Raw genomic sequence first — 20,707 nt, 5'->3', positions numbered from 1 at the left:
CGCAGCAAATGTTTCACTAAAGGTAAAACAAAAATTCAGCTAATATCTCTGTGTTTTACTGAGCAAGTAGCCGCATTAAAGCTGCTCGGACGTGTGCAACGCGACTGCCTATACAATCCTGAATAGATTACCATTAAAAAAGCATGCTTTTAGTTTCTAGCACGGTTATATTTGGGGGGGGGGGGGCATGAAATGCTCAGTATTCATAACAATAACGGACAGCATCTCGACCTTTAGACGCGCAGAATGAGGCAGGTTTTAGTGTTGCATGTACCAAAACGATCACCATAACTTCCTAGAGCTAGGGTGCAACCTAATATATTCTGTATGCGTGTCGTTTTTCACCTCTCCACGTATGGAAATCATTCACAGAAACGTATGTTCTGGCTAGCAGGCTCGGTCGCACACATATATAGTTTGAGGTTTTCTGTTCCAGCAACCTCCCGTCATAGCCCGTTCTCCAATAGGGCAATCTTACAAAGGCTTAGGAGTCACGTTGAAGCTGCCGGAGGGCAATCTAACCTTCATGGTGAATTCCTTGTTTTGGTTTCCTGGAAGTCTGTATCAAGCCATATTTCGCAGAAAATCGCATTCATTTAAATCATACATGACCTTTTTTTCATATCCGCGCTATATCTCTATAAAAACAGCTATTCACCTATATACTGCTCTATCCCTTAGCTGTTAACAGGCTTTCAAAGGTAACTCGTCAGTCATGGAACCAGAATGCAACGATACGGCGAAAATCAAAATCGCTTAAACGTCCATTGCTTATGAAATAAATTATCTGTTCTCAAAAATGCCTATATAATAAGGCTTGAGGGATCTATGGAATTGCATTTCAGGAATTACGTTTTTGGAAGCAGAGTATATGGCACGTTTTTCATGGTACTCTAGTACTGGAATAGCTGCACACCGTAGCCAGCTACATCTACTGATAGATGCAATGAGAGACTGTCGCGGAATTTACAATAGCCTATGATTAGAAATGGAGAGTATTCCCGATCAGAAGCAGCCCGAATTCGGTGCTTGAACGGTGTCTCTTTCTATCTCAGAAATACGGTCAGTACCACAACCGCCTACTGCGGCCCTTCCCAGCATGTGAAGGACTCATAGCAAACCTTAAAGAGGAATGGAATTCCCTTCGAGTCACACGAAATCCAGGCGATTAGGTCTCGAGGGCACCGCTTTAGTAGCCGAGATTTTTATCTTTCTCCGAGTGAAATTTTGATGGACGGGCGTAGAGGGCGACATGAGGTCGGCGTATGCACCACTGAATAAATGTGCGCCCTCGACAGCTGTACCAGATTCGCCCTTGAACAAAGGCAGGAAAATGGTAATCAAGGCAACAAAGAAACGAGCCGAACAAAGAACACAGAATCCGGTCGTGGCCGACTCATGATATGTCTTTATTTTTTGCTGTTGGCCTAAATCTCGCTTCATGGTCCAGCCAAGTTATTTGGCGGGGATTTCTAGTTACAAAAAAAAAAAAAAAAACGTTACGGGCCCTTTTGTTCAAAATTAGATTGTAGCTTTATATCTGCAAGTGTGTTTGGCGCGTCTCTTACGATTACAAGAAATGGACTCATGACTAAATTGTATCTTATTTTCGGGGAGTTTTTTCTAACTGAAGTTTAGAATGAGCGCAGATGTCCTCATCGCTAGATAAGGAGCTCATTAGTTGGATGACGTAATCAGCGCACTTTTCTTTCATTACGCTGGCCTCAATTTTGTTTACCGCTGGCCAACATTGCCTCCACAATAGAGGCCGCGACTTCATGTTCGCCGGCCGCAGCAAGGGCCGAGGTGGACCGTGAAGGGAACAAGGCAACGAAAACAATTTTGAACACTCTTGATCATGAGCGCTCAATAATCAGTGAGCATAGATGTAAGCAATATTCTCCATAATGAGGCTTATCACCTTAGGTGAAATGCTTGCCTCCATGCACATGTTAACGCGGGAAAGCTGCTGCTGTGTCGATATTTATCTGTGCTGTTGGTTCACGTATCGACAGAGGATACTACAGCACTTGGTTACAATTTGGGCCGCTATCGGAAACTTATGTTGAGTCAATTATCGCACTTTGAAAGTGGGAAGCGTGGCCTCTTATGTTCGTCATAGAGTTGCATACCGAAAGTATGAAAATGGATACGGCTAAAGCAGTAGCCTTTAGAAGGCTTTCTGCTAAGAGTTCGCAACAACTGCCCCTTCATTCCGGCAATGATGCTTTCGACCTCTTTTATGATAAAAGCTGCAATGCCGAGGTCGAACGGCCATAGGTGCGCGCATAATTATTTAGATAAGACTAACTGGTAGCCGAGTTACTGCAACCTCATTACTGGCTGGTTCTATGCGAAAATTACCAACATTACGTTCTTTCTGCTTTATTTTATTCTACGATGACGAAATACGTTAGTTCAAACTCTCGTAAATTATTAAGGTGTGACGAGACATTTAGCAGTAGCAACGGAAGTAGGACCGTCATCGCGTAGTGGTTCCGCGTTCGGTATTGCAAAACTAGTCACCTTGTTTGTAGAAAGAATCCAAGTATCAGTGCGCGAACACCGAGAAACTGTGATGCCTATGGCTTGCCTTAGGAGCTGCGCAATTTCCTTATGCTCAGGGTATAAAGGACGCCGAGGTGGATTTCTTTAGTGTGTCCCCCTTTACACGCACTGCACACATAGTCTATTACGTATGCAAAGTGCAAACACGACCACAGGTATAGGCCACGTAAATCATCCATGTTATTTTGGGCGGCTTCGAAAAAGAAGGCAACATTGTTAGAGTATTTGGGTATATATAGGACCTTCCGCACAAAGACAGTGGGAATGATGGCGAGCAGAAAATGTACACCGCAGCTTCTGCGCAAATCCCTCTGTATAGTCCCGGTTAGCCGGGCAACATTGCCAGGAGGAGTAGAAGGAGGCTGTGGAGAGATCAAAACGATACTTCGGAATTGTCTCAGAAGGCGAACTGCTCACTCATATTTTGAGTATGCGGGATTGTTAGCGGCAATCAAAGCCCAGTTTTAGCGAGAAAAAGAACGTCCTAAATCGACGCAAAAGAAGTTAGAGGATGGGCGCTGTGTCGTGGTCTTACTTCTCATGTAATTTGTTTTTCTCCCTCGTTTACGTATGCTTTCCTTCCCAATATTGATATTTACCGACTCATTGAACTTAACGTGTTGCTAAGTGGCATTATGGTCACGTTCTGCGTTACGTTAAATGCCACGGGGCTGAGAGATGTGAGAGACACCATCACGGACAGGTCTCACTGCGACCTCGGCTGACCTAATTCTTATTACGATCATAAGTTTGTCACGCAGTTCATAGAAGTCCTACGATGGCTTCTCTATCGTTTTTACTTACTGTTTCCGCTTTCATTTAATTTATTTTGTTATGCGCCAAAGGTTACCGGGAACAAAAGTATATTACGAAAGGGCAGAAACATGAATACTTCTACTGGACAGGGTTATAAACATATTAAAGAGCTACGGCCATGCTCGCAGGCACAAAGAAAGGTACATATCCTCAATTTTGCATGTCTCAGACATGAGTTTGAAACATTGTTTCAGATTGCCGTTTGACTTCTTGAGGCATTCGATTCTAATTGATGACTGTGAGGGGAAAAGAAGAGGCAATTTTAAATGTCAGTCCTACACTTCACTTCTCCAATCCGGCGCTCATGGTCACACTTATTCGGAAGAAGTGCGGAAGAAAAAGAAGGATTCTGGTTAAGAATTTCGCGCAATGTTTTTAATAACATCTACATCCGAGCATGTGACATGTAATGAGCTGGTCCCTTCTCACGGAAGGTTTGTTATTACTGATGCTATTGGTGAAATTGTGATCCGTAGGCAGAAATGGAGCAGTGGTGTTCAGGCCAACTTTCGCATGTCGGACAAATTTGACGTTCAGAATCCAAACATCACAACCCTTTTTCACTAGTGGCAATGTAAAGCATAAATACACTGCTATTAAATCCTTTTATTATTTGAGTTTTACAAACATTTACCATTATACAAGCTTAAGATTGAGCATGTATGGCCCACTGTTCCATAAGAGATTGTACAAAATAAACTCTTAAGTGTTTATATTCAGGTGCTATTGACAGTCGAAAGGAATTTATTCAATAATCAGACAGAACAGGATACGTTATTTAAAGAAATTAAATTGTCCTTCAGTTCTGCTTGGGAACATTTTGAACTTCCAAAATCGCTGTTATATGCTGTGCAGGTTGCTCTGTAAATAAGAGGCGTCAGTAGGTCTGAACTAAATTAATTTGAATTTTATCATAATACACAAGAAGGCCGTTTTTGTTAATTGACTGAAATTATTGTTTTCCTTTACCATAGCCATCGCAGGTTGCTCATGACGACTTTCGTCCTGCTGTCGCTTGTGGGGTGCTCAGTGGCTACCTGGCAAGTGGCCGGAACCCACCTGAATCCATTCATGGTGGCCATGACAGAGACCGTGCCGTAAGCCTGTCGTCTCTAACCTACTTCACTGTATCAACCGATAGTGGCGCGGTATGGAAAAAGAGTGTCATTCTGTGCTAGGAAACAAAGCAATACCATATGGTCATTGAAATAAAAAACAAAAACAAACCAGGAGCGCATCACATTTTTGGATTCATTGCTGGGCTAGATAGATATCATGCTTCTATTCAGCTTCGCATAGCTCTTCCGCAGTCGTTCACAAGAATAACATATATCAATAGTCGGAAAAACTAGTTTCCACTTGCAGCGTGAAGGAAAGAGAGGGTAGTGCAATATCCAGGTTTGAGAAACGCGGTGGCTTCGTAGGATGATGCTTGTTTATATTCGTTATTCCATGACGTTGGGGAGAAACTTTTAAACAACAACAACATGAATTTTGATTATCCAAACTGCACTCACTATGGACACTGTTCGGAGGGCGTCTCCATGAACCATGCACCGCACTTCGTAAACGCTGAGTGTCTGTCTCTTGAAGGGAGCACGCGCACGAGCGTCCCTCTCTCGCGCCACCCACCAACACAACACACGCGCACACAGCCGTGCCCCGCGGTGAAGAATGGGCGATTCCAGTTCATGTACGTCCATCCCCCGTTGTCAGTGGGATGGCCCAAATGTCGTGCCGTGAAGACTACAGTAGCGGAGGCGGCACCCGGAATATTCAACATCCTCCCCGCCGAATGAGCGCTAGCTCATTAATTTCTGTCTTCCAACGGGTACAAAAGTACAACCTGGTAAACCAATCATTCAGGATCGCGTTCTTCCATCTCGCCCAGTAAACTCCTCCGTGATGCGACCATTTCTGCGCCTGTTGGATTTCGAATGCACAGAGCAGGCCCTCAAGTCCATCCTTTTTTGATCACAGTTGCGAACAAAGCGTCGCATCCAAGCTGTGACTCGCTGTAGGCGATTCAGATTGCTGAAGCGCTTAATTTCTATCACCGGAAGAGATGCTTGTGCTGTGATTGTTATTGGGCTCAGCAGACCGAGGGGATCGAAGATTCTCGCTGTGGCATGGATCACGAAGCGTTTAGTGTTCCTGTTGACAGTAAGAAGCTCCAGCGCCGTTTTCAGAGAATACTTCAGCTCGTCGTTTCCTCTGTCCCACTCGAGCCCCAACACTCTTGCCATGGCTGAAGTCGTCGTCGCAGTGTCAGCGCAGGCATTTCCAACGCCGTCAGCATTGAACCGTTGTAGGAGTTCGTTGTTGGAACTCCACTTTCGCCGTTTCATTCCTGCTGAGCTCATTATTTGCTTTGCCTCCTCATAAAGTTTCGTCGCCTCTTCCGCGTTGCTGACTCCAGTTATCAAATCGTCGACGTACAGGCAGCTACCTAAGATTTGTGCGGAGTGAGAGAGGTCCTCAGAGACGTTAGCCAGATGATGTCGTATGGTGGCAGCCAACATAAAGGGACTACTTGTGGCACCAAAAGGCACTCTTGTCATGCGCCAGACCTCTATATCACCCTCTGATGAGCCCTCAGATGACGCAGATGAATACCAGAGGAATCGTAGTGCGTCGCGGTCCTCACTTTTGATGCCAATCTGAAGAAAGACCTTCTCAATGTCGGCGGTCAATGCAATTTTGTGGCATCTAAAATTCAGAATAAGCCGCAGCAGGTCGGGGTTTAGGTTCGGGCCGGTGCTGAGGGCATCGTTGAGTGACAAGCAGCCTTGTGCTTTCGAAGATGCATCGAACACTATGCGAACTTTGGTGGTAGAGCTCTCGGAACGGAAAACAGCACGATGAGGCATATAATACACTCGAGACAAGGTGCTGTCGATTTCGTCGGCTGGAACCTTTTCAGCAAAACCTTTATCTAGGTAGTCACGGATGGCTGCATCATAGATCATTAGTCTGCTCTTGCTGGGTCTAAGACGCCGCATCAACCTGGCCAGGCGTTCTCTTGCTACAACTTCATTGCTGGCTAGCCTTTGGTCAAGTGCCTTCCACGGGAGGCTCGCTTCGTATCGCCCATCGGTCAAAGTCAGAGAACGAGTGAAGTCTTCTCTCACCTGCTGCTCCTCGCTTCCAAGTAGGCAGCTGCTTGAGATACCGAGGCTATCCAGCTCCCAGAACGCTCGAAGTTCGTCTGACAGGTTGGCGTCCATGTGGCAGACGCTGGTGCGCAGAACGGCAACGGTGGAACACGACACACCTGAAGCAGAAAGTGGTATCGGTCCTTGCAAAGTCCAGCCGAAGTCAGTCTTAAGCGCAACCAAGGGCCCTTGCACTTTCTTTACTTTTGCGTGCACAAAAGTCCAGTAATAATCAGAGCCTATTAGAACTTCGATGCCTTGTGTGAAGAGGCGAGTTGGTGAGATGGTAACATCCGCTAATTTCAAATCAGCCACCTGACTCATCTCAACAGCGTTTTCTGGAAGCAGCAGTTGGTCGGAGCAGATTTCTTCAATTTCGAGGGCTTCGATGCTGTGCTCCTTGCGGTCGTACTGGCTTCGTAGCCGGAGCTTCACTCGGCGTCGTTTTTTCTTTATAACGTTGGTCGAGCCGCCGAAAGGGTAAATGGTCACTTCCTCTTCACCGATCACCTCAAGATCCAGTATTCGCGAGAGCTTCTCTGTTATAAACGATCGTTGACTGCCTCCGTCAAACAGACAGCGAGCGAGGCGTTTTCTTTTCGTTCCGTTGACCCACACCTGCACCGTCTGCAGCAGCACAGCGTTTTTATTGCTGTTGCTAAGAGACGCTGTTGAGTGCAACCCAGTAGCGGTCTCGCCCTCGGCGTTCGGTGCCGGTGGATCACAAAGCGAGGTGATGTGTCGTCGGCCACACTTCGCGCAACGTAGTGTCCAGTTCTTACACCCTTTCGTCATGTGCCCCTTCTTCGCGCATCGGTAGCACCTTCCTTCATTTCGCAGCTTTCTTTTCTTTTCATCGATTGATATCGGAGCATTGCAATCTGCAACCTCATGCCTCTCTGAAGCGCAGAAAGGGCATCTTTCCTTGCTCAATTTGGCACCCACCTGGAGGCTGGCCGCTGAGCCTTTGCCGTAGACGCTGTTGGGACGCCGTTCACTGGCGTGGTCCGGTCGCGTTTGCTGAGGAGCGTTCGTGCTTCCTCCGTGCGCCTTTTCCCTGCTCTCCACTTCCAGGCGAACTGATTGCAGAATGGCTTGGAGACTCGAACTGTCGAGCACGTCCTTGTCTACACTGTGGGCCTTATGGTACTCAACAGCCCATTCGGCCGGCAATACCCGAAACAAAGCCGCGCACAGCATCGCACCATAGCTGTCCGATTTGACACCTAAAGTTTCAAGACCTGCGATGTTTCGCTGAACATGATCGTGGAGGCGTCGCAGCGCGTTCACGTCACTGAGAGCTCTAACCCGGGGAAGGCTTAACAGCTGCGTAAGATGTTCTTGCACGAGCACGTCCTGACGTCCGAAACGCTCTTTGAGTGTCTTTACAGCGTAGTCGTAATTCATCTCCGTCGTTTGAACACCGGTCAAAGCGGCCGCCGCCTTTCCTGTCAACGCTGTCCGCAGGTACAAGAACTTTTCTATGCTGGTCAAGCCGTTATTCTCGTGGACTGCTTGCCGGAATTGTTGCCAGAACGGTTGCCAGTCAAGCTTGCTGCCGCTGAATTTCTGAAGCTCCAGCTTAGGCAACCTCAGTTGTCCCGAACGGGCAGCAGGTAATCTGGACGCGGTTTCTTCTGCATTCAGTGTGCTTGTTGCACCGTTAGAATTTGTTTCACTCAAACGCCGAAGCTTTGTCCGCATTCGTGTCATGAGAGCTTGGCACTTACGAACACCTTTGTATTCTTTCGCGAGGCCTTCGTCACACACATGCGGCTCCATCAAGGCATCTAACTGTTTCAAATCTCTCGAAACAATGTCCAACTCATCTGATATTTCCGCGAGGAGGTCTCGTTGCTGGGGGCCGAAATCATCCGCCGTCGTTAGTCGCTCAAGCTCCTCGTTGAGTTGGTTCAGTTCGGCTCGCGTAACTTCTCTCTTCGTTTGGAGACGCTCCATCGCTGTCGTCCGTTGCAGTTGGAACGCTGATTTCAAGTTGCCGTTGTTTTTCGCTTACTCCCGGGTTTCGGCACCATAAAATATATTCGTTATTCCATGACGTTGGGGAGAAACTTTTAAACAACAACAACATGAATTTTGATTATCCAAACTGCACTCACTATGGACACTGTCCGGAGGGCGTCTCCATGAACCATGCACCGCACTTCGTAAACGCTGAGTGTCTGTCTCTTGAAGGGAGCACGCGCACGAGCGTCCCTCTCTTGCGCCACCCACCAACACAACACACGCGCACACAGCCGTACCCCGCGGTGAAGAATGGGCGATTCCAGTTCATGTACGTCCATCCCCCGTTGTCAGTGGGATGGCCCAAATGTCGTGCCGTGAAGACTACAGTAGCGGAGGCGGCACCCGGAATATTCAACAGTTTATGGACGGCTGCGGCAGTGTCAGGCACGCGAGGAGGTTAGGAGGGCTGTTCAGCTCGACAGAGCTTATATAGCCATGGGCACGCATTTATGAAGCTTTATTTCGAGCAGGTAGTTAAAGTGAAATGAATTTTGGAAATGATTTTCGAAATCTAGCTGGAGATTAAAACTGCTTTCTGGGCGAGTTGGTGCGTACGTATTGTTGAAGAAAAAATTATAACGCAAAAAAATACATCCACGCACAGACAGAGTGACAACAGCAGGTGAGGTCAACAACACAAGCGCTTCTGTGGTCGCCACCCTGTCTGAAAACGTTTTAGAGCGCAGCTCTTTGGCGCCCATTCCTGGGTTTCGCGTCGTCGTCGGCGTTGTCTTCGGCCGCATCGGCCTCGTAACCAGCTCCGCCCCCCTTTCATCCCCCCAGTTCGAGCCGGCGCTTCGGCAACCGGAGCCTCGCAGGAAGAGGGGGTAGGAAGTACACTCAGCGGCGAACGATGGGGGCATGAGCTCGCGCAGCAACCGGAGAACATGAGGAAAAAAAGGGGGTGGGCGAGCCGCCGGAGGCAGCGCTAGCAGCGACTGACTGATCATGCCGCTGCCGCCGCTACCGAGTCAAGACAACGTGACAACGTGACTGCCTAGGAGGAGGGGGTCCCCCCCTCCTCTTGCGCGCCAGCGAGGGTGATCTCCGGTTGCCGAAACGCCGGCTCGCTATCAGCGGATCACGGTGCGTGCATCCTGTTCTCACTTTCTTCACTCGCTAGCGGCGTCAGCGGAATCAGTCAGTCGCAGCTATCTGTTCGTCACGCAACGTTGCTATGGGTCCACGCGCTGCTTCCCGCAACCTCCCGATAACTCAATTGCTCTCTTCATTTCATCTACCACAAAGCTTCTTTCATGACAGCCAAGGACTGTTAATAAAGTGTTTCTTGAAGGAATACGTGTCAAAAATTAAAGAAAGTTGTCTGTAATTGTACATGCGTGTTTTGCTCAAAATCTTTGCCTTAATCTATCAAAAAGGCAAAACAGGTGATGAGCTGCTCTCAAATTCCGCATTAGTAAGTAACGCAATCGTGGGTAATTTTTTACGCTATAACAATTTTGTGTAGCTGCAAAATAGTCGTAGTAGAAGCTATGACTATGAAGTGTGCATTAGAGCTCAAATTTAGTTTGGGTATTTTTTGAGTATTTTAGGTCAATTTTTGTTTCGACCCATACGCTCATTTTCCTCAAAATCTACGGAACTGATCGTCCTGAAATTGAGACAATAAACGCCTGTACACAACTTCAAGAAGCCAGCTGTCAGCAAGGCTTAGGAAGTCTTAGTGGAGTTTTTTTTTTTTTTTTTTTTTCAGTGTTAAAACGTGTAACATTAACGCCCAAGAACGTAGAAGATTAAACAGCCTTCGCTGTAGCTCAGTTGACAAAATCACCGGACTCAAGATTCAGAGTTCGTGGATTCTGAGCTTACCAACATGAAACCAGCGAAGACAGACGCAGGACAAGACAGAGGAAGTACACACACATTAAGCATTATGAACCAGCTTGCCCAGTAGTTTATATGCTTTTGGGATCTGATCCCTCCGGGGGCATGTGTTCTGTCTCTGCATTTTATTTAGTTACTTATATGGCACCCATCAAATGATTACAGCATAAATTCATGTCAACAACATGAATTAAAAAACAAACATCCCTTATGTTTCCCTACGCGTCATTGACTTCTTTCGGTTGTGCACCATTACGAGCCTCTTATTTTTCCTACATTTGTCCTCTTATGAACTTTTGTGCTACACAACCTCGACTTAAATTACTCGCTTGAAGCGAAAAATATATCTACTATGCTTCTTTATGTGCTTCAATTCAATAAATTTACCGACCACGAATGGTTTTCTTATTTGGTCGTAAGTATACAATTGGCTTAAGCAATTTATTCTAGTGTTCGTACACAAAGCATTGATTGACACCTTGCAAAATTGTACCTGCTTACAGCTTACTATTTCTACGAAGAGTATACACAAGCAGCCAAAACACCGTTCTGTGGAAAGCTCAGCGAAAACTCAAAATTGCCACCTTTTCGCTGAAAAGGCTGATAAAAGCACTTTTGAAACTGCTGTACCTAAGTGTAATATAGTTGGTATTCGCGTAGGCTGCAAGAGATAACTATCCACTGGTTTCACCAAATGAAATGTCACTGAACATTACAAGCTCGAGATTAATGCAGCACGCTGGCTTACTCCAAAGGCAATCAAGGATTACCAATTGCGATTTAGCAAAAAGAAGGTGCACAATCCATGTGAAGTCCAGATGCAGTACATTCTAAATTCCTGTTATCTCACTTAAAACCAATGTACTCCACTCCCAGTTTCCGTTATCAGACAGCTTATTGACGTGAGCGAAATTAATATTCCCGTTATTGAACCCACCAAAGAGTGAGCACAGGCAGACCATAGTCGACGCAACTGCCGTCGACTTGCCCCAAAGCGTGCCAAGTTTTCATAGCAATCTCCCCAACAGTGCCTGCAGAGAGTTTCAGCGTTCGCGTTAAACCTCACTCTCCTCTTTTCTCTTAGGCCATACGAGTACACTTTGTAAACAGTCCAAGTGCTTCACAGCTATAATGCAGGATCTTTATATCAAGCATATTCCTGGAGAACTAAAGCAGCATTCGTTTTCACGTGCAATGTTTTTGCGTTGGCCACTTTCTGTCTTGTAATTGCTGTACGTTCTAGTAGCAAGGCTGCCTTTTACTTTTCAGTGACGAAATGACAGCAACTGTCCTTTATGATTTAATCCTTTAATTTTTATGATTTAATCCTGTCCTTTATGATTTTAAGAACTTTATGATTTAATCTCGCGATGGTTAAAACTCGGCAATAAACTTTTAAACACGTTTTTTTTTCTTTTAAGAGGAGTGTCTTTTAGTCACGATTCTAATACTATCTGTTCTCACGAGCATGGATTATTTCCTGCTGCAAACAATTTTGTCAATTTCGGTAAATTGTTGCTTTCAACAGCGTGAGAAACGTTTGCACTCATGCAGTGTCCTATCCAAGACCATCTTATTCTGGCTCTCTAGAATTAGACGAAAAACAAGCTTTCATATATTCACCGCTATAATTATGTATCTCACAGAGCTTATACATGTGAAATATATTAAATGTTGAGAAGTTTCTAAGCCACTAATCCAGAGTTTCTAGTTTGGCTAGTAACGTAACGTACTGATATATTGCTTCATTCATGTCTTATCAATCAATTTTATTCTGCTTCGGTATTTACCATTTGGCAACCCGTGCGCATAGGCAGTGCTCATGTCCATACCTACAACCAAAAAAATACGCAATGAATGCTTTCCTCCGCTAATCAACCCACGAGCCCGGATTCAGTTAAAGGCTTTTCTTTTCAAGCTAATTCCAAGCCACCCGCTCTGCGCGCGGCCGGCTCGGGACCACTAGAGATCTCATTTTGTTAAGCCCGTATGCGATTTAGTACCAGCAGTTCTGCGCGCATATCTGCCACGTTACCGCGGTCTGGAATGTAACATTTCGATTCGGTGCCGGCAATGTCGTTAAGTGACGTCGCAATAGTGCGGGGCAGCGCGAGGCAGCAAATGAGTGCATTGGCCCCTCTGCTGTTGACAAACGGCGCGCGCTGCGCTACGTGCCCGGATTCATGCGCGGCCCGTTTTCGAGCGCGCAGCCCACTTACTACCGCGAGGCGTCATTGTTGCATCACCACTATCGCCCCCCATCTGTCTCGCAGTGCGAAAGACCAGTGGATTACATCGACGCCGTCGCCGCCACAGTCGGCCTGGTTGTTGTCCAACCGCAATCCCCTTCAGCGTCTGGCCCGTAGATAGATACCATCGGCCGCATTCAAGACCAGCGAGCGACCAGCTTTCAGCAGAGAAACGGACGAGGACGTGCACGGACTGACGCAAAACAAAACGAACATATCGAGCAACGCAGCATGTTTGCAGAACACTGCAGTGTAGCTAGGGGGCATTCCTGTATCGGCCACGGTCGCTTAACCCTTCCTTGAAAGGTGGTTATCCCGAGTCCATCGCGTAAACCCGCTGTGCTGTAGTTACTGTTACTTATTACGAGCTTTCTTGTCCAATTCGTGTAGTTTGCGAGTGCCTTTAGGGTGATACAAGCACCTGCCTAAACTGCAGTAGCACTTTCTGGGTTGTAGGGCCATTTGTTCGCCCTGCGCCCGCGGAAACAATCTATCTGTTCGTAGCTTCTAGTCTCACCAATTTTTAGCCCCTATTCTCAGGACAGCTGATGAAAGACATTTTATAATTGGAGGAAAAACACAGTTTCCGCGTGGCGTCATTGGTGACAAACGGAAGGTATTCCTCGAGATAATTACAGCGGCCAAGGTGGATGCGGTCAAGTAAACATTGCAAAATGTTCGACGCAGGTTTCAAAAATTTTTGTTTCAGTTGTTTATGCCGGTGAATCCCCTGAACAGGGGAAATAAGACCAACCAAAACGTTACTCCTTTGAACGGAGTTCGAAGGATGATGTACACTGTTTTCGTAGTTATAGTGTGGCAACGCTTAGGACGATCACGGAGTTATCTTAGCGCAATGGAGTGCAAAAGATCTGATATCATCCCAACACATGACATTGCATGTACATGTCATGCGACTTGCACATGACAGTGCAAGTATTTCTCGCCCTTCCAGACGATAATAAAAATTAAGTAGCTACCTACCGTCCTCTTGTCCTCGCTATAGCGGGGCTGATTAAGAGGCAAGTGAGCCCGGGTTTCACCTTAAAACGAAATATTCGCCTCACAAGCCATATGCAATATTGAAACAACACAGACTTACCGGTATTAATGTGCAAAGAAAGCATTGCTTAGAAAGTGCAAGGTGCAGCCAAGGGTTTTGCGGAACATTAAATCCGACGGCGTATGAGTGTCTTTAACGAGTGGTATTGTACGCAGCGGTGCAGCGGTGGCGTAGCGGTAGAACATCCGCCTCGCATGAGAGAGGACCGGGGTGAAAATCCTGGTGCCGCGCAATTCTCCACCGGATAAAAAAAAATCCGCGTGTCGATGGAATTGCCTACACAGGTTTGGGGTGCGACCTGATGCCGGTGAACACCTCTGGAAACGCACTCCCTCACTAGAACAGGAGTTGGCCACCCTGGTGCAGCAATTGGCCGCAACCTCCTGTGATAAGCTCCATAAAACCCCGGCACTCAGTCACCAGCGGCTGCGGAACAACTGACCACGGCGGCGGTCAGACCTGTGACGCAGCAGGGGGTGCTAAGAATTCTTGGCTCCACTGGAAAGGCCGCCATTGGAAACTGACCCTGGCAACGTTTAATGCTAGAACCCTAGCTAGTGAAGCTAATTTACCAGTGCTGTTAGAGGAACTAGAGGGCATGCAATGGGATGTCATAGGGCTTAGTGAGGTTAGGAGGCCGAATGAGGCATATACTGTACTGAAGGATGGGCATGTACTGTGTTATCGAGGTTTACCAGAGAGGCGACAACTAGGAGTAGGTTTCCTTGTCAACAAGTATACAGCGGGTAATATAGATGAATTCTATAGTATTAATGAGAGGGTTGCAGGCATCGTAATTAGGCTTAATAAGCGATATAAACTGAAGGTTGTACAGGCCTATGCACCTGCATGTAGTTATGATGACCAAGCAGTTGAACGCCTCTATGAAGATGTAGAATCGGCAATGCGAAAAGTAAAGACGCAGTATTCTGTACTAATGGGCGACTTCAATGCCAAGGTAGGGAAAAAGCACGCAGGAGACAAGGCAGTAGGTGACTATGGCATTGGTTATAGGAATAGCAGGGGGGCGTTACTAGTTGAGTTTGCAGAGCGCAATAACTTACGAATCATGAATACCTTCTTCAGCAAACGGAAGAACCGGAAATGAACATGGAAAAGTCTCTAACGGAGAGACTAAAATGAAATCGACTTCATAATGTGTTCAACCCCCTGCCATTATGCAAGATGTAGAGGTAATCGGAAAGTGCGATGCAGTGACCACAGGATGGTGAGGTCCCGAATTAGCCTAAATCTGAAGAAGGAACGCAACAGATAAGTAAGAAAGAAACCCATCAACGAATTAGCGGTGAGGGGGAGGGCAGAAGAGTTCAGGATATCGCTACAGAATAGGTATTCAGCTCTAACTGAGGATGGCGACATTACCCTAGAGGCAAGGAACAATAATTTCAGAGATATCATTACTGAGTGCACGGTAGAAGTAGGCGGTAGGATAGTTAGAGAGGATACCGGTAAACTGTCTAAGGAGACTTCTGTCTCCTTAAGGGAATGTAAGAGAACTGTCTAAGGAAGGAAAGATTTAATTAAGAAACGCCAGAGTATGAAAGCTTCCAATTCAACAGACCAGATCGAATTGGCCGAGATATCAAAGCTAATCAATAAGCGCAAGGTGGCCGATATAAGGAAGTATAACATGGAGAAAATTGAGCATGCTGTAAGGAACGGGGGAAGTCTTAAAGCGGTAAAAAAGAAATTGGGCATAGGCAAAAACCAGATGTATGCGATAAGGGACAAGGCGGGCAACGTCATCACTAATATGGAAAAAATAGTCAAAGTAGCCGAGGAGTTCTATACAGATCTCTACAGTAGCCAAAGTAGTCAGGACCGTAATGAGATTGGCGGTAGGGAAAAACAGTCAGACGTTCCACCAGTGACGAAGGACGAGGTCAAGAAAGCAATAGAAACTACGAAAAGGGGGAAATCAGCTGGAGAGGATCAGGTAACTACAGATTTGCTGAAGGACGGGGGGGATTTCGTGCTAGAAAAACTGGCCACCCTGTATACGCAGTGCCTGGTGTCATCGCCGGTACCGGAACCTTTGAAGAATGCAAACATTATCCTCATTCACAAGAAAGGGGACTCTAAGACCTTAAAAATTACCGACCAATCAGCTTACTGTCTGTTACGTATAAGGTATTTACTAAGGTAATCGCTAATAGAATCAGGACAACCCTAGACTGCAATCAAGCAAAGGATCAAGCAGGGTTTCGGAAACGGTACTCTACTATCGATCATATCCATACCATCAATCAGGTGATAGAAAAATGCTCGGAATATAACCAGCCCTTATACATGGCATTCATTGATTACGAAAAAGCATTTCACTCAGTTGAACCCTCGGCGGTGATGCAGGCATTGCGAAATCAGGGGGTAGACGAGCCGTACGTGAAAGTGCTGGAAGATATATATAGTGGCGGCAAAGCAACCATAGTTCTGCATAAAGAAAGTAACAAAATACCCATAAAGAAAGGTATTAGGCAAGGAGACACAATCTCCCCAGTACTATTCACAGCTTGTTTAGAGGAAGTATTCAGAGACTTGGAATGGGAGCAGTTAGGGATAAGGGTAGATGGAGAATACCTCAGTAATCTGCGATTTGCTGATGACATTGCCTTGCTAAGCAACTCGGGGGATGAACTGCAAATAATGATTGATGACCTAGACAGGAAAAGTAGACAGGTAGGCTTGAAAATCAATATGCAGAAGACTAAGGTAATGTTCAACAGCCTCGGGAAGGAACAGCAGTTTACATTAGGTAGCGAAATACTGGAAGTAGTAGGCGAATATGTCTACTTAGGACAGGTAGTAACCGCAGATCCGGACCATGAAAAGGAAATAACAAGAAGAATAAGATTGGGATGGAGCGCATTTGGCAAGCACTCGCAGATCATGACTAGCAGCTTACCGGTATCGCTCAAGAGGAAAGTATACAACAGTTGCATCTTGCCTGTACTCACCTATGGGGCTGAAACGTGGAGGTTACCCAACAGAGTTCTACTTAAGTTGAGGACAACCCAGAGGGCTATGGAACGAAAAATGGTAGGGGTAACATTAAGAGATACAAAGCGTGCAGAGTGGGTCAGAGAAATAACACAAGTTACTGACATTCAAGTAGAAATTAAGAAGAAGGAATGGACATGGGCAGGACATGTAGTGCAAAGAGAGGATAACCGATGGTCGCTGAGGGTAACAAACTGGATTCCAAGGGAAGGAAAGCGTAGCAGGGGGCGGCAGAAAGTTAGGTGGGCGGATGAGATTAAGAAGTTCGCAGGGGTCAAGGGGATGCAGCTAGCACAGAACCGGGTTAAGTGGAGAAATATGGGAGAGGCCTTCGCCCTGCAGTGGGTATAATCAGGCTGATGGTGATGATGATGATGATGATTATGATGATTGTACGCAGAGCGGGAAGCTTAAATGGACCATCTGAGCTAACTATAAAATGTTATTTCTCCGTGAACAAGAGCATCGCCACTCTTTCTCGGTGCGTTCACGCTTGTTAAGTAGCACAAAAGCCGAGACTAGTTTAAAAGCATAGCTGCCAGTGGATTCAAATTTTTGGCGTCCATGACAGTGATTCCCTGATGCTTGTTTGGCAGTAAATGGAAGTGATGCGTAGCCTCAGTGATCCGGGCCCATAGTTATGTCTCCATGGAGGGCGATAACTGCAATTCATTTCATTAACTTTTCCAGCACGTAAACGCTCCATTTGCAGGGAATGTAGGTTCTTTGTTACTAGAACACGGAAATGCATCCGTAGCAATCAAACGTGGACTCCACTGTCCCTTCAAACTGGCTGGGAAAATCGCTGAGAGGGAGAAACATTTCATTCCCAGGTTGGGTGCAGGGATTGCGAATGCGTGTATTAAAGTAACTCATGAGTTACAGAACGGCATTCAAAGCGGAATTATTCAGTTTTTCAGAAGGGCATGTTGCTTGTCTGCTAATTCGCTGCACGTTGTAAGAAGAAGGCGGGAACAGATGCGCTTTCCAGCTCTGGAAAAAAAAAAAAAAAAGGAAAGGAATGAGCGCAGGCTAATAAAAAGCAGCTTCAGAATAGATTAGTTCAGTATTGGGGCGAATTTTCTTCGCCTGCCACTCTTTGGAGTTTCAACTCTTAGATGTTCTCAGTTAAAGCAAAAAAGTCACTGTTTTGAAAGTAATACACTGACTTCAATGGTACCCCTGGGATCTGTAATGATGGACTCTCGTATTCATGATTTTGCCTCACAGAATGCTCGTGGACACCATGAACGACTATTACGTGCTGCCTTTCTACCACGCTGTCGCCTACTTTTCCGGCTGCGTAACATTCTTCCTCGTGGACGGGTACAGGGAGCGTCCGATTTCAAAGGTACGTGCTCCGTTTCCTAATAAGACGTCACCAAAGCGGTTAAACAATTAGAGGACTGCGCTCAAGTGTGCTCGAGAGCGCAAATAGCGAAAGTCACTTTACAGAAGTATTTTCACTAACTGCATAGTTAGTGTGATCGCTATCGATACTATCATTATCATGAACTAAATACACCGTCACTCTTATCACTACCATCATCCTTACGCTACGCAATGAGATTTACGACCCTTCCTACGAACCCGGCGAGGAGTAGGAACTCGCGTGTTACTCCAGATTTTTTATTTAATAAGGAGACAGTTTTATTTTTTAAGTATCAGTCAGAAGGATCTTTTCTGGTAACATTTTCTGGGCATGCCACACATAGGGCAAGAAAGGCTTTCTCCTTAAAAACTGAGGTTTCGGTGAACTATACTCAGGAGTTACGGGAGCATCAAGCGGATTGTGCGGGGTACCTTGTTTGTGTTGATGGACTGTTTCTTATGCGAAAGAATTACTACATTACGAGTAATGCCGGAGGCGTGTGTGGCTGCTCCTTCGCGAGGTTCTCCTGAAAAAAAAAAGATGAAAATATTGTCATTAAGCAGCCTTATACCGCATAGAGCAAGGCGAGTTCATTAAGGCGCATCCTCTAGAGAGGGCATCGCTACTTCATGTCGTACTACTTGTCGTTCCACTATATATACTCGGCACTAGCAGAACTATATGTGGCGGTAGCTTTTAAGAACTTCGTATAAAAACTGTGGTGTAAACTTTCGTCGTAAAGCACTCCGGGTAGAGCCCATACAATTTCTGTCCACATACAGCATACATCTGCTAGCCAAGTTCGAAGCTATCTCTTGACGTACATTAGAAGTGGAGACATATGTTCGTCTTATTGTATGCCTTTCCCAAGTTTACTATAAAAATTAAGTGGGGGGGGGGGGGGGGGGAAGCCGTTCGTCGTACAGCTTTCAGAGTGGCGTCACACGATTTCTTGTCGCATATGCCATACATCTGCTACTGTAGTAACAGGCTATCCGATGACATAGATTCGAATGGATGACATATTCCTCAAATTCTGCGCTTATGCGCATTCGAGGTTTCAGCGATTGCTGCTCCCAGATGTTAGGCGAGGCACGACGGTCTCTGGCCAATGCGCAAATGCACACCCGGAATGCAATACTAGCTGGAATAACTGAAATGCATGGAGTGAACGTCGCTGGGAAACACCATCCGCGGACTTAAATGCATTCGTGGGCATAGACGTCAGCAGTATTGTTTCGGCTGTTATTTTTTGGTAGCAACAACAGTTATTAAGAGAGGCAACCTTTTGTTCTTACATATGCCGTTTTATTTTTGGATGCCGGCAGTGCTTATCACATTCATTCTAATATTGCGCTTTTGGACAGATTAAGTTTTACACTTTGATACAAATATTGATCTCAGAGTTCACTCGCAACAAGAAGTATGCGGTTTACAAAGAGACACACGGTGTACACGAAAGCTGTATCTTTATGCTTTATGAAGCAGCATTGAAACATAAACACACCGGTCTAAGGACAAATGTGTTATTACATTGCTATCTTGCTAGGAAGAAGTTTGTGTGGGGAGAGGGGGCGTATTCAAGAAAACTCGAAACAGCAAGCACGCACTAACATAAACTAAAACTTCCCGCCACAGTGAACTGCAAGTAAGCATGCAGCGGTTCTAGCTGCAGCTTACCCAGCAAAAACAGCAAAAAAACGTGAAATGTTGCTAAGCAACATGACGTTGTTGGTTATACTACTTATAGTAACGCTGAGCAGTTTAGAGACTTGAATTGGAGGAATAATTATTACAAGAGCATCCTCATTCACCATTTACTATGTGCACATGCTGAGGAAAACTGTGGCTGAGAATGGCAAGGCTTTGCTTGTCGCATCGTCGATTTCTTATCGCAACAAATAACAAAAATTGACATAAAGTAGAACGGGTTTAGAAAGCGGTTCAGTTTACGGTATGTGAGCTCGTTACGAAAAAAAAAATGTCAAGGGTCTAAACATGCCTTGAAACTAGTTATACGAGTGGAAGCTCTGTTCAGCGCGCTTTTGTATGGCTTAGCAAGGTTGTAGGCAGTTTTTGATTTAGAGAGACGATTAAGATCCGCCTTTAGAGTATACGCAGCAGTGCCTTTAACACCATGGTTTCATTCCACAATTTTTTTAATATTTATTTAACTTGCTTTCGGGGGAAAGAAAGGTGAATTATCTATCTCACTTTTCGGTAGACACCTGCACTTAATTAGGTCAAAGTCACACTGCCTTTTTATTAGGCGATTTTTCAATTTTTGTTTTATTTGGTTTTGGAAGGAGCAATGCGCGTTATCAGTTTTCACTAAACCTGATTTGGATCCAGCTCAAGGTTAATCGTACCCGGTGAGGCGAAACTAGAAGCTACATATCTATTAGTAGAGCCTACGCTCTACTACTGGGCTTTTTATGAGACGATATTCTCTATTTTCCTTTTTCGGGGTAAATGAAGAAGGTGCGCTTGCAATGGGTTGTTAATAATAAAATTGCCAGCATAGTAGTAGTAGGGTACTACGTTAGTTTTCAGTTCCACTGCTAATAACGTGGTCGCCGGGACAATTTGACCC

The 20,707-nt window shown here is 45.7% G+C and overlaps 1 protein-coding gene across 1 annotated transcript in view; it reads left to right on the top strand.

The window, feature by feature from the left end:
* LOC146172544 (nose resistant to fluoxetine protein 6-like) overlaps positions 1-20,707 on the top strand; it is a 72,840-nt gene that overhangs the window by 44,207 nt on the left and 7,926 nt on the right. The window contains exons 11-12 of the mRNA XM_084585796.1: positions 4,359-4,481; positions 17,973-18,093. Coding sequence (XP_084441922.1) covers positions 4,359-4,481; positions 17,973-18,093 — 244 coding nt within the window. The remainder of the gene's footprint in view (positions 1-4,358; positions 4,482-17,972; positions 18,094-20,707) is intronic.

This window comes from Amblyomma maculatum, unplaced genomic scaffold (assembly GCF_055883805.1).
Source record: "Amblyomma maculatum isolate TAMU_Amacu unplaced genomic scaffold, ASM5588380v1 scaffold_13, whole genome shotgun sequence".
NCBI lineage: Eukaryota > Metazoa > Arthropoda > Arachnida > Ixodida > Ixodidae > Amblyomma > Amblyomma maculatum.
Note: the sequence above shows the minus strand (reverse complement) of the source record. Positions and strands in the feature narration are given on the sequence as shown.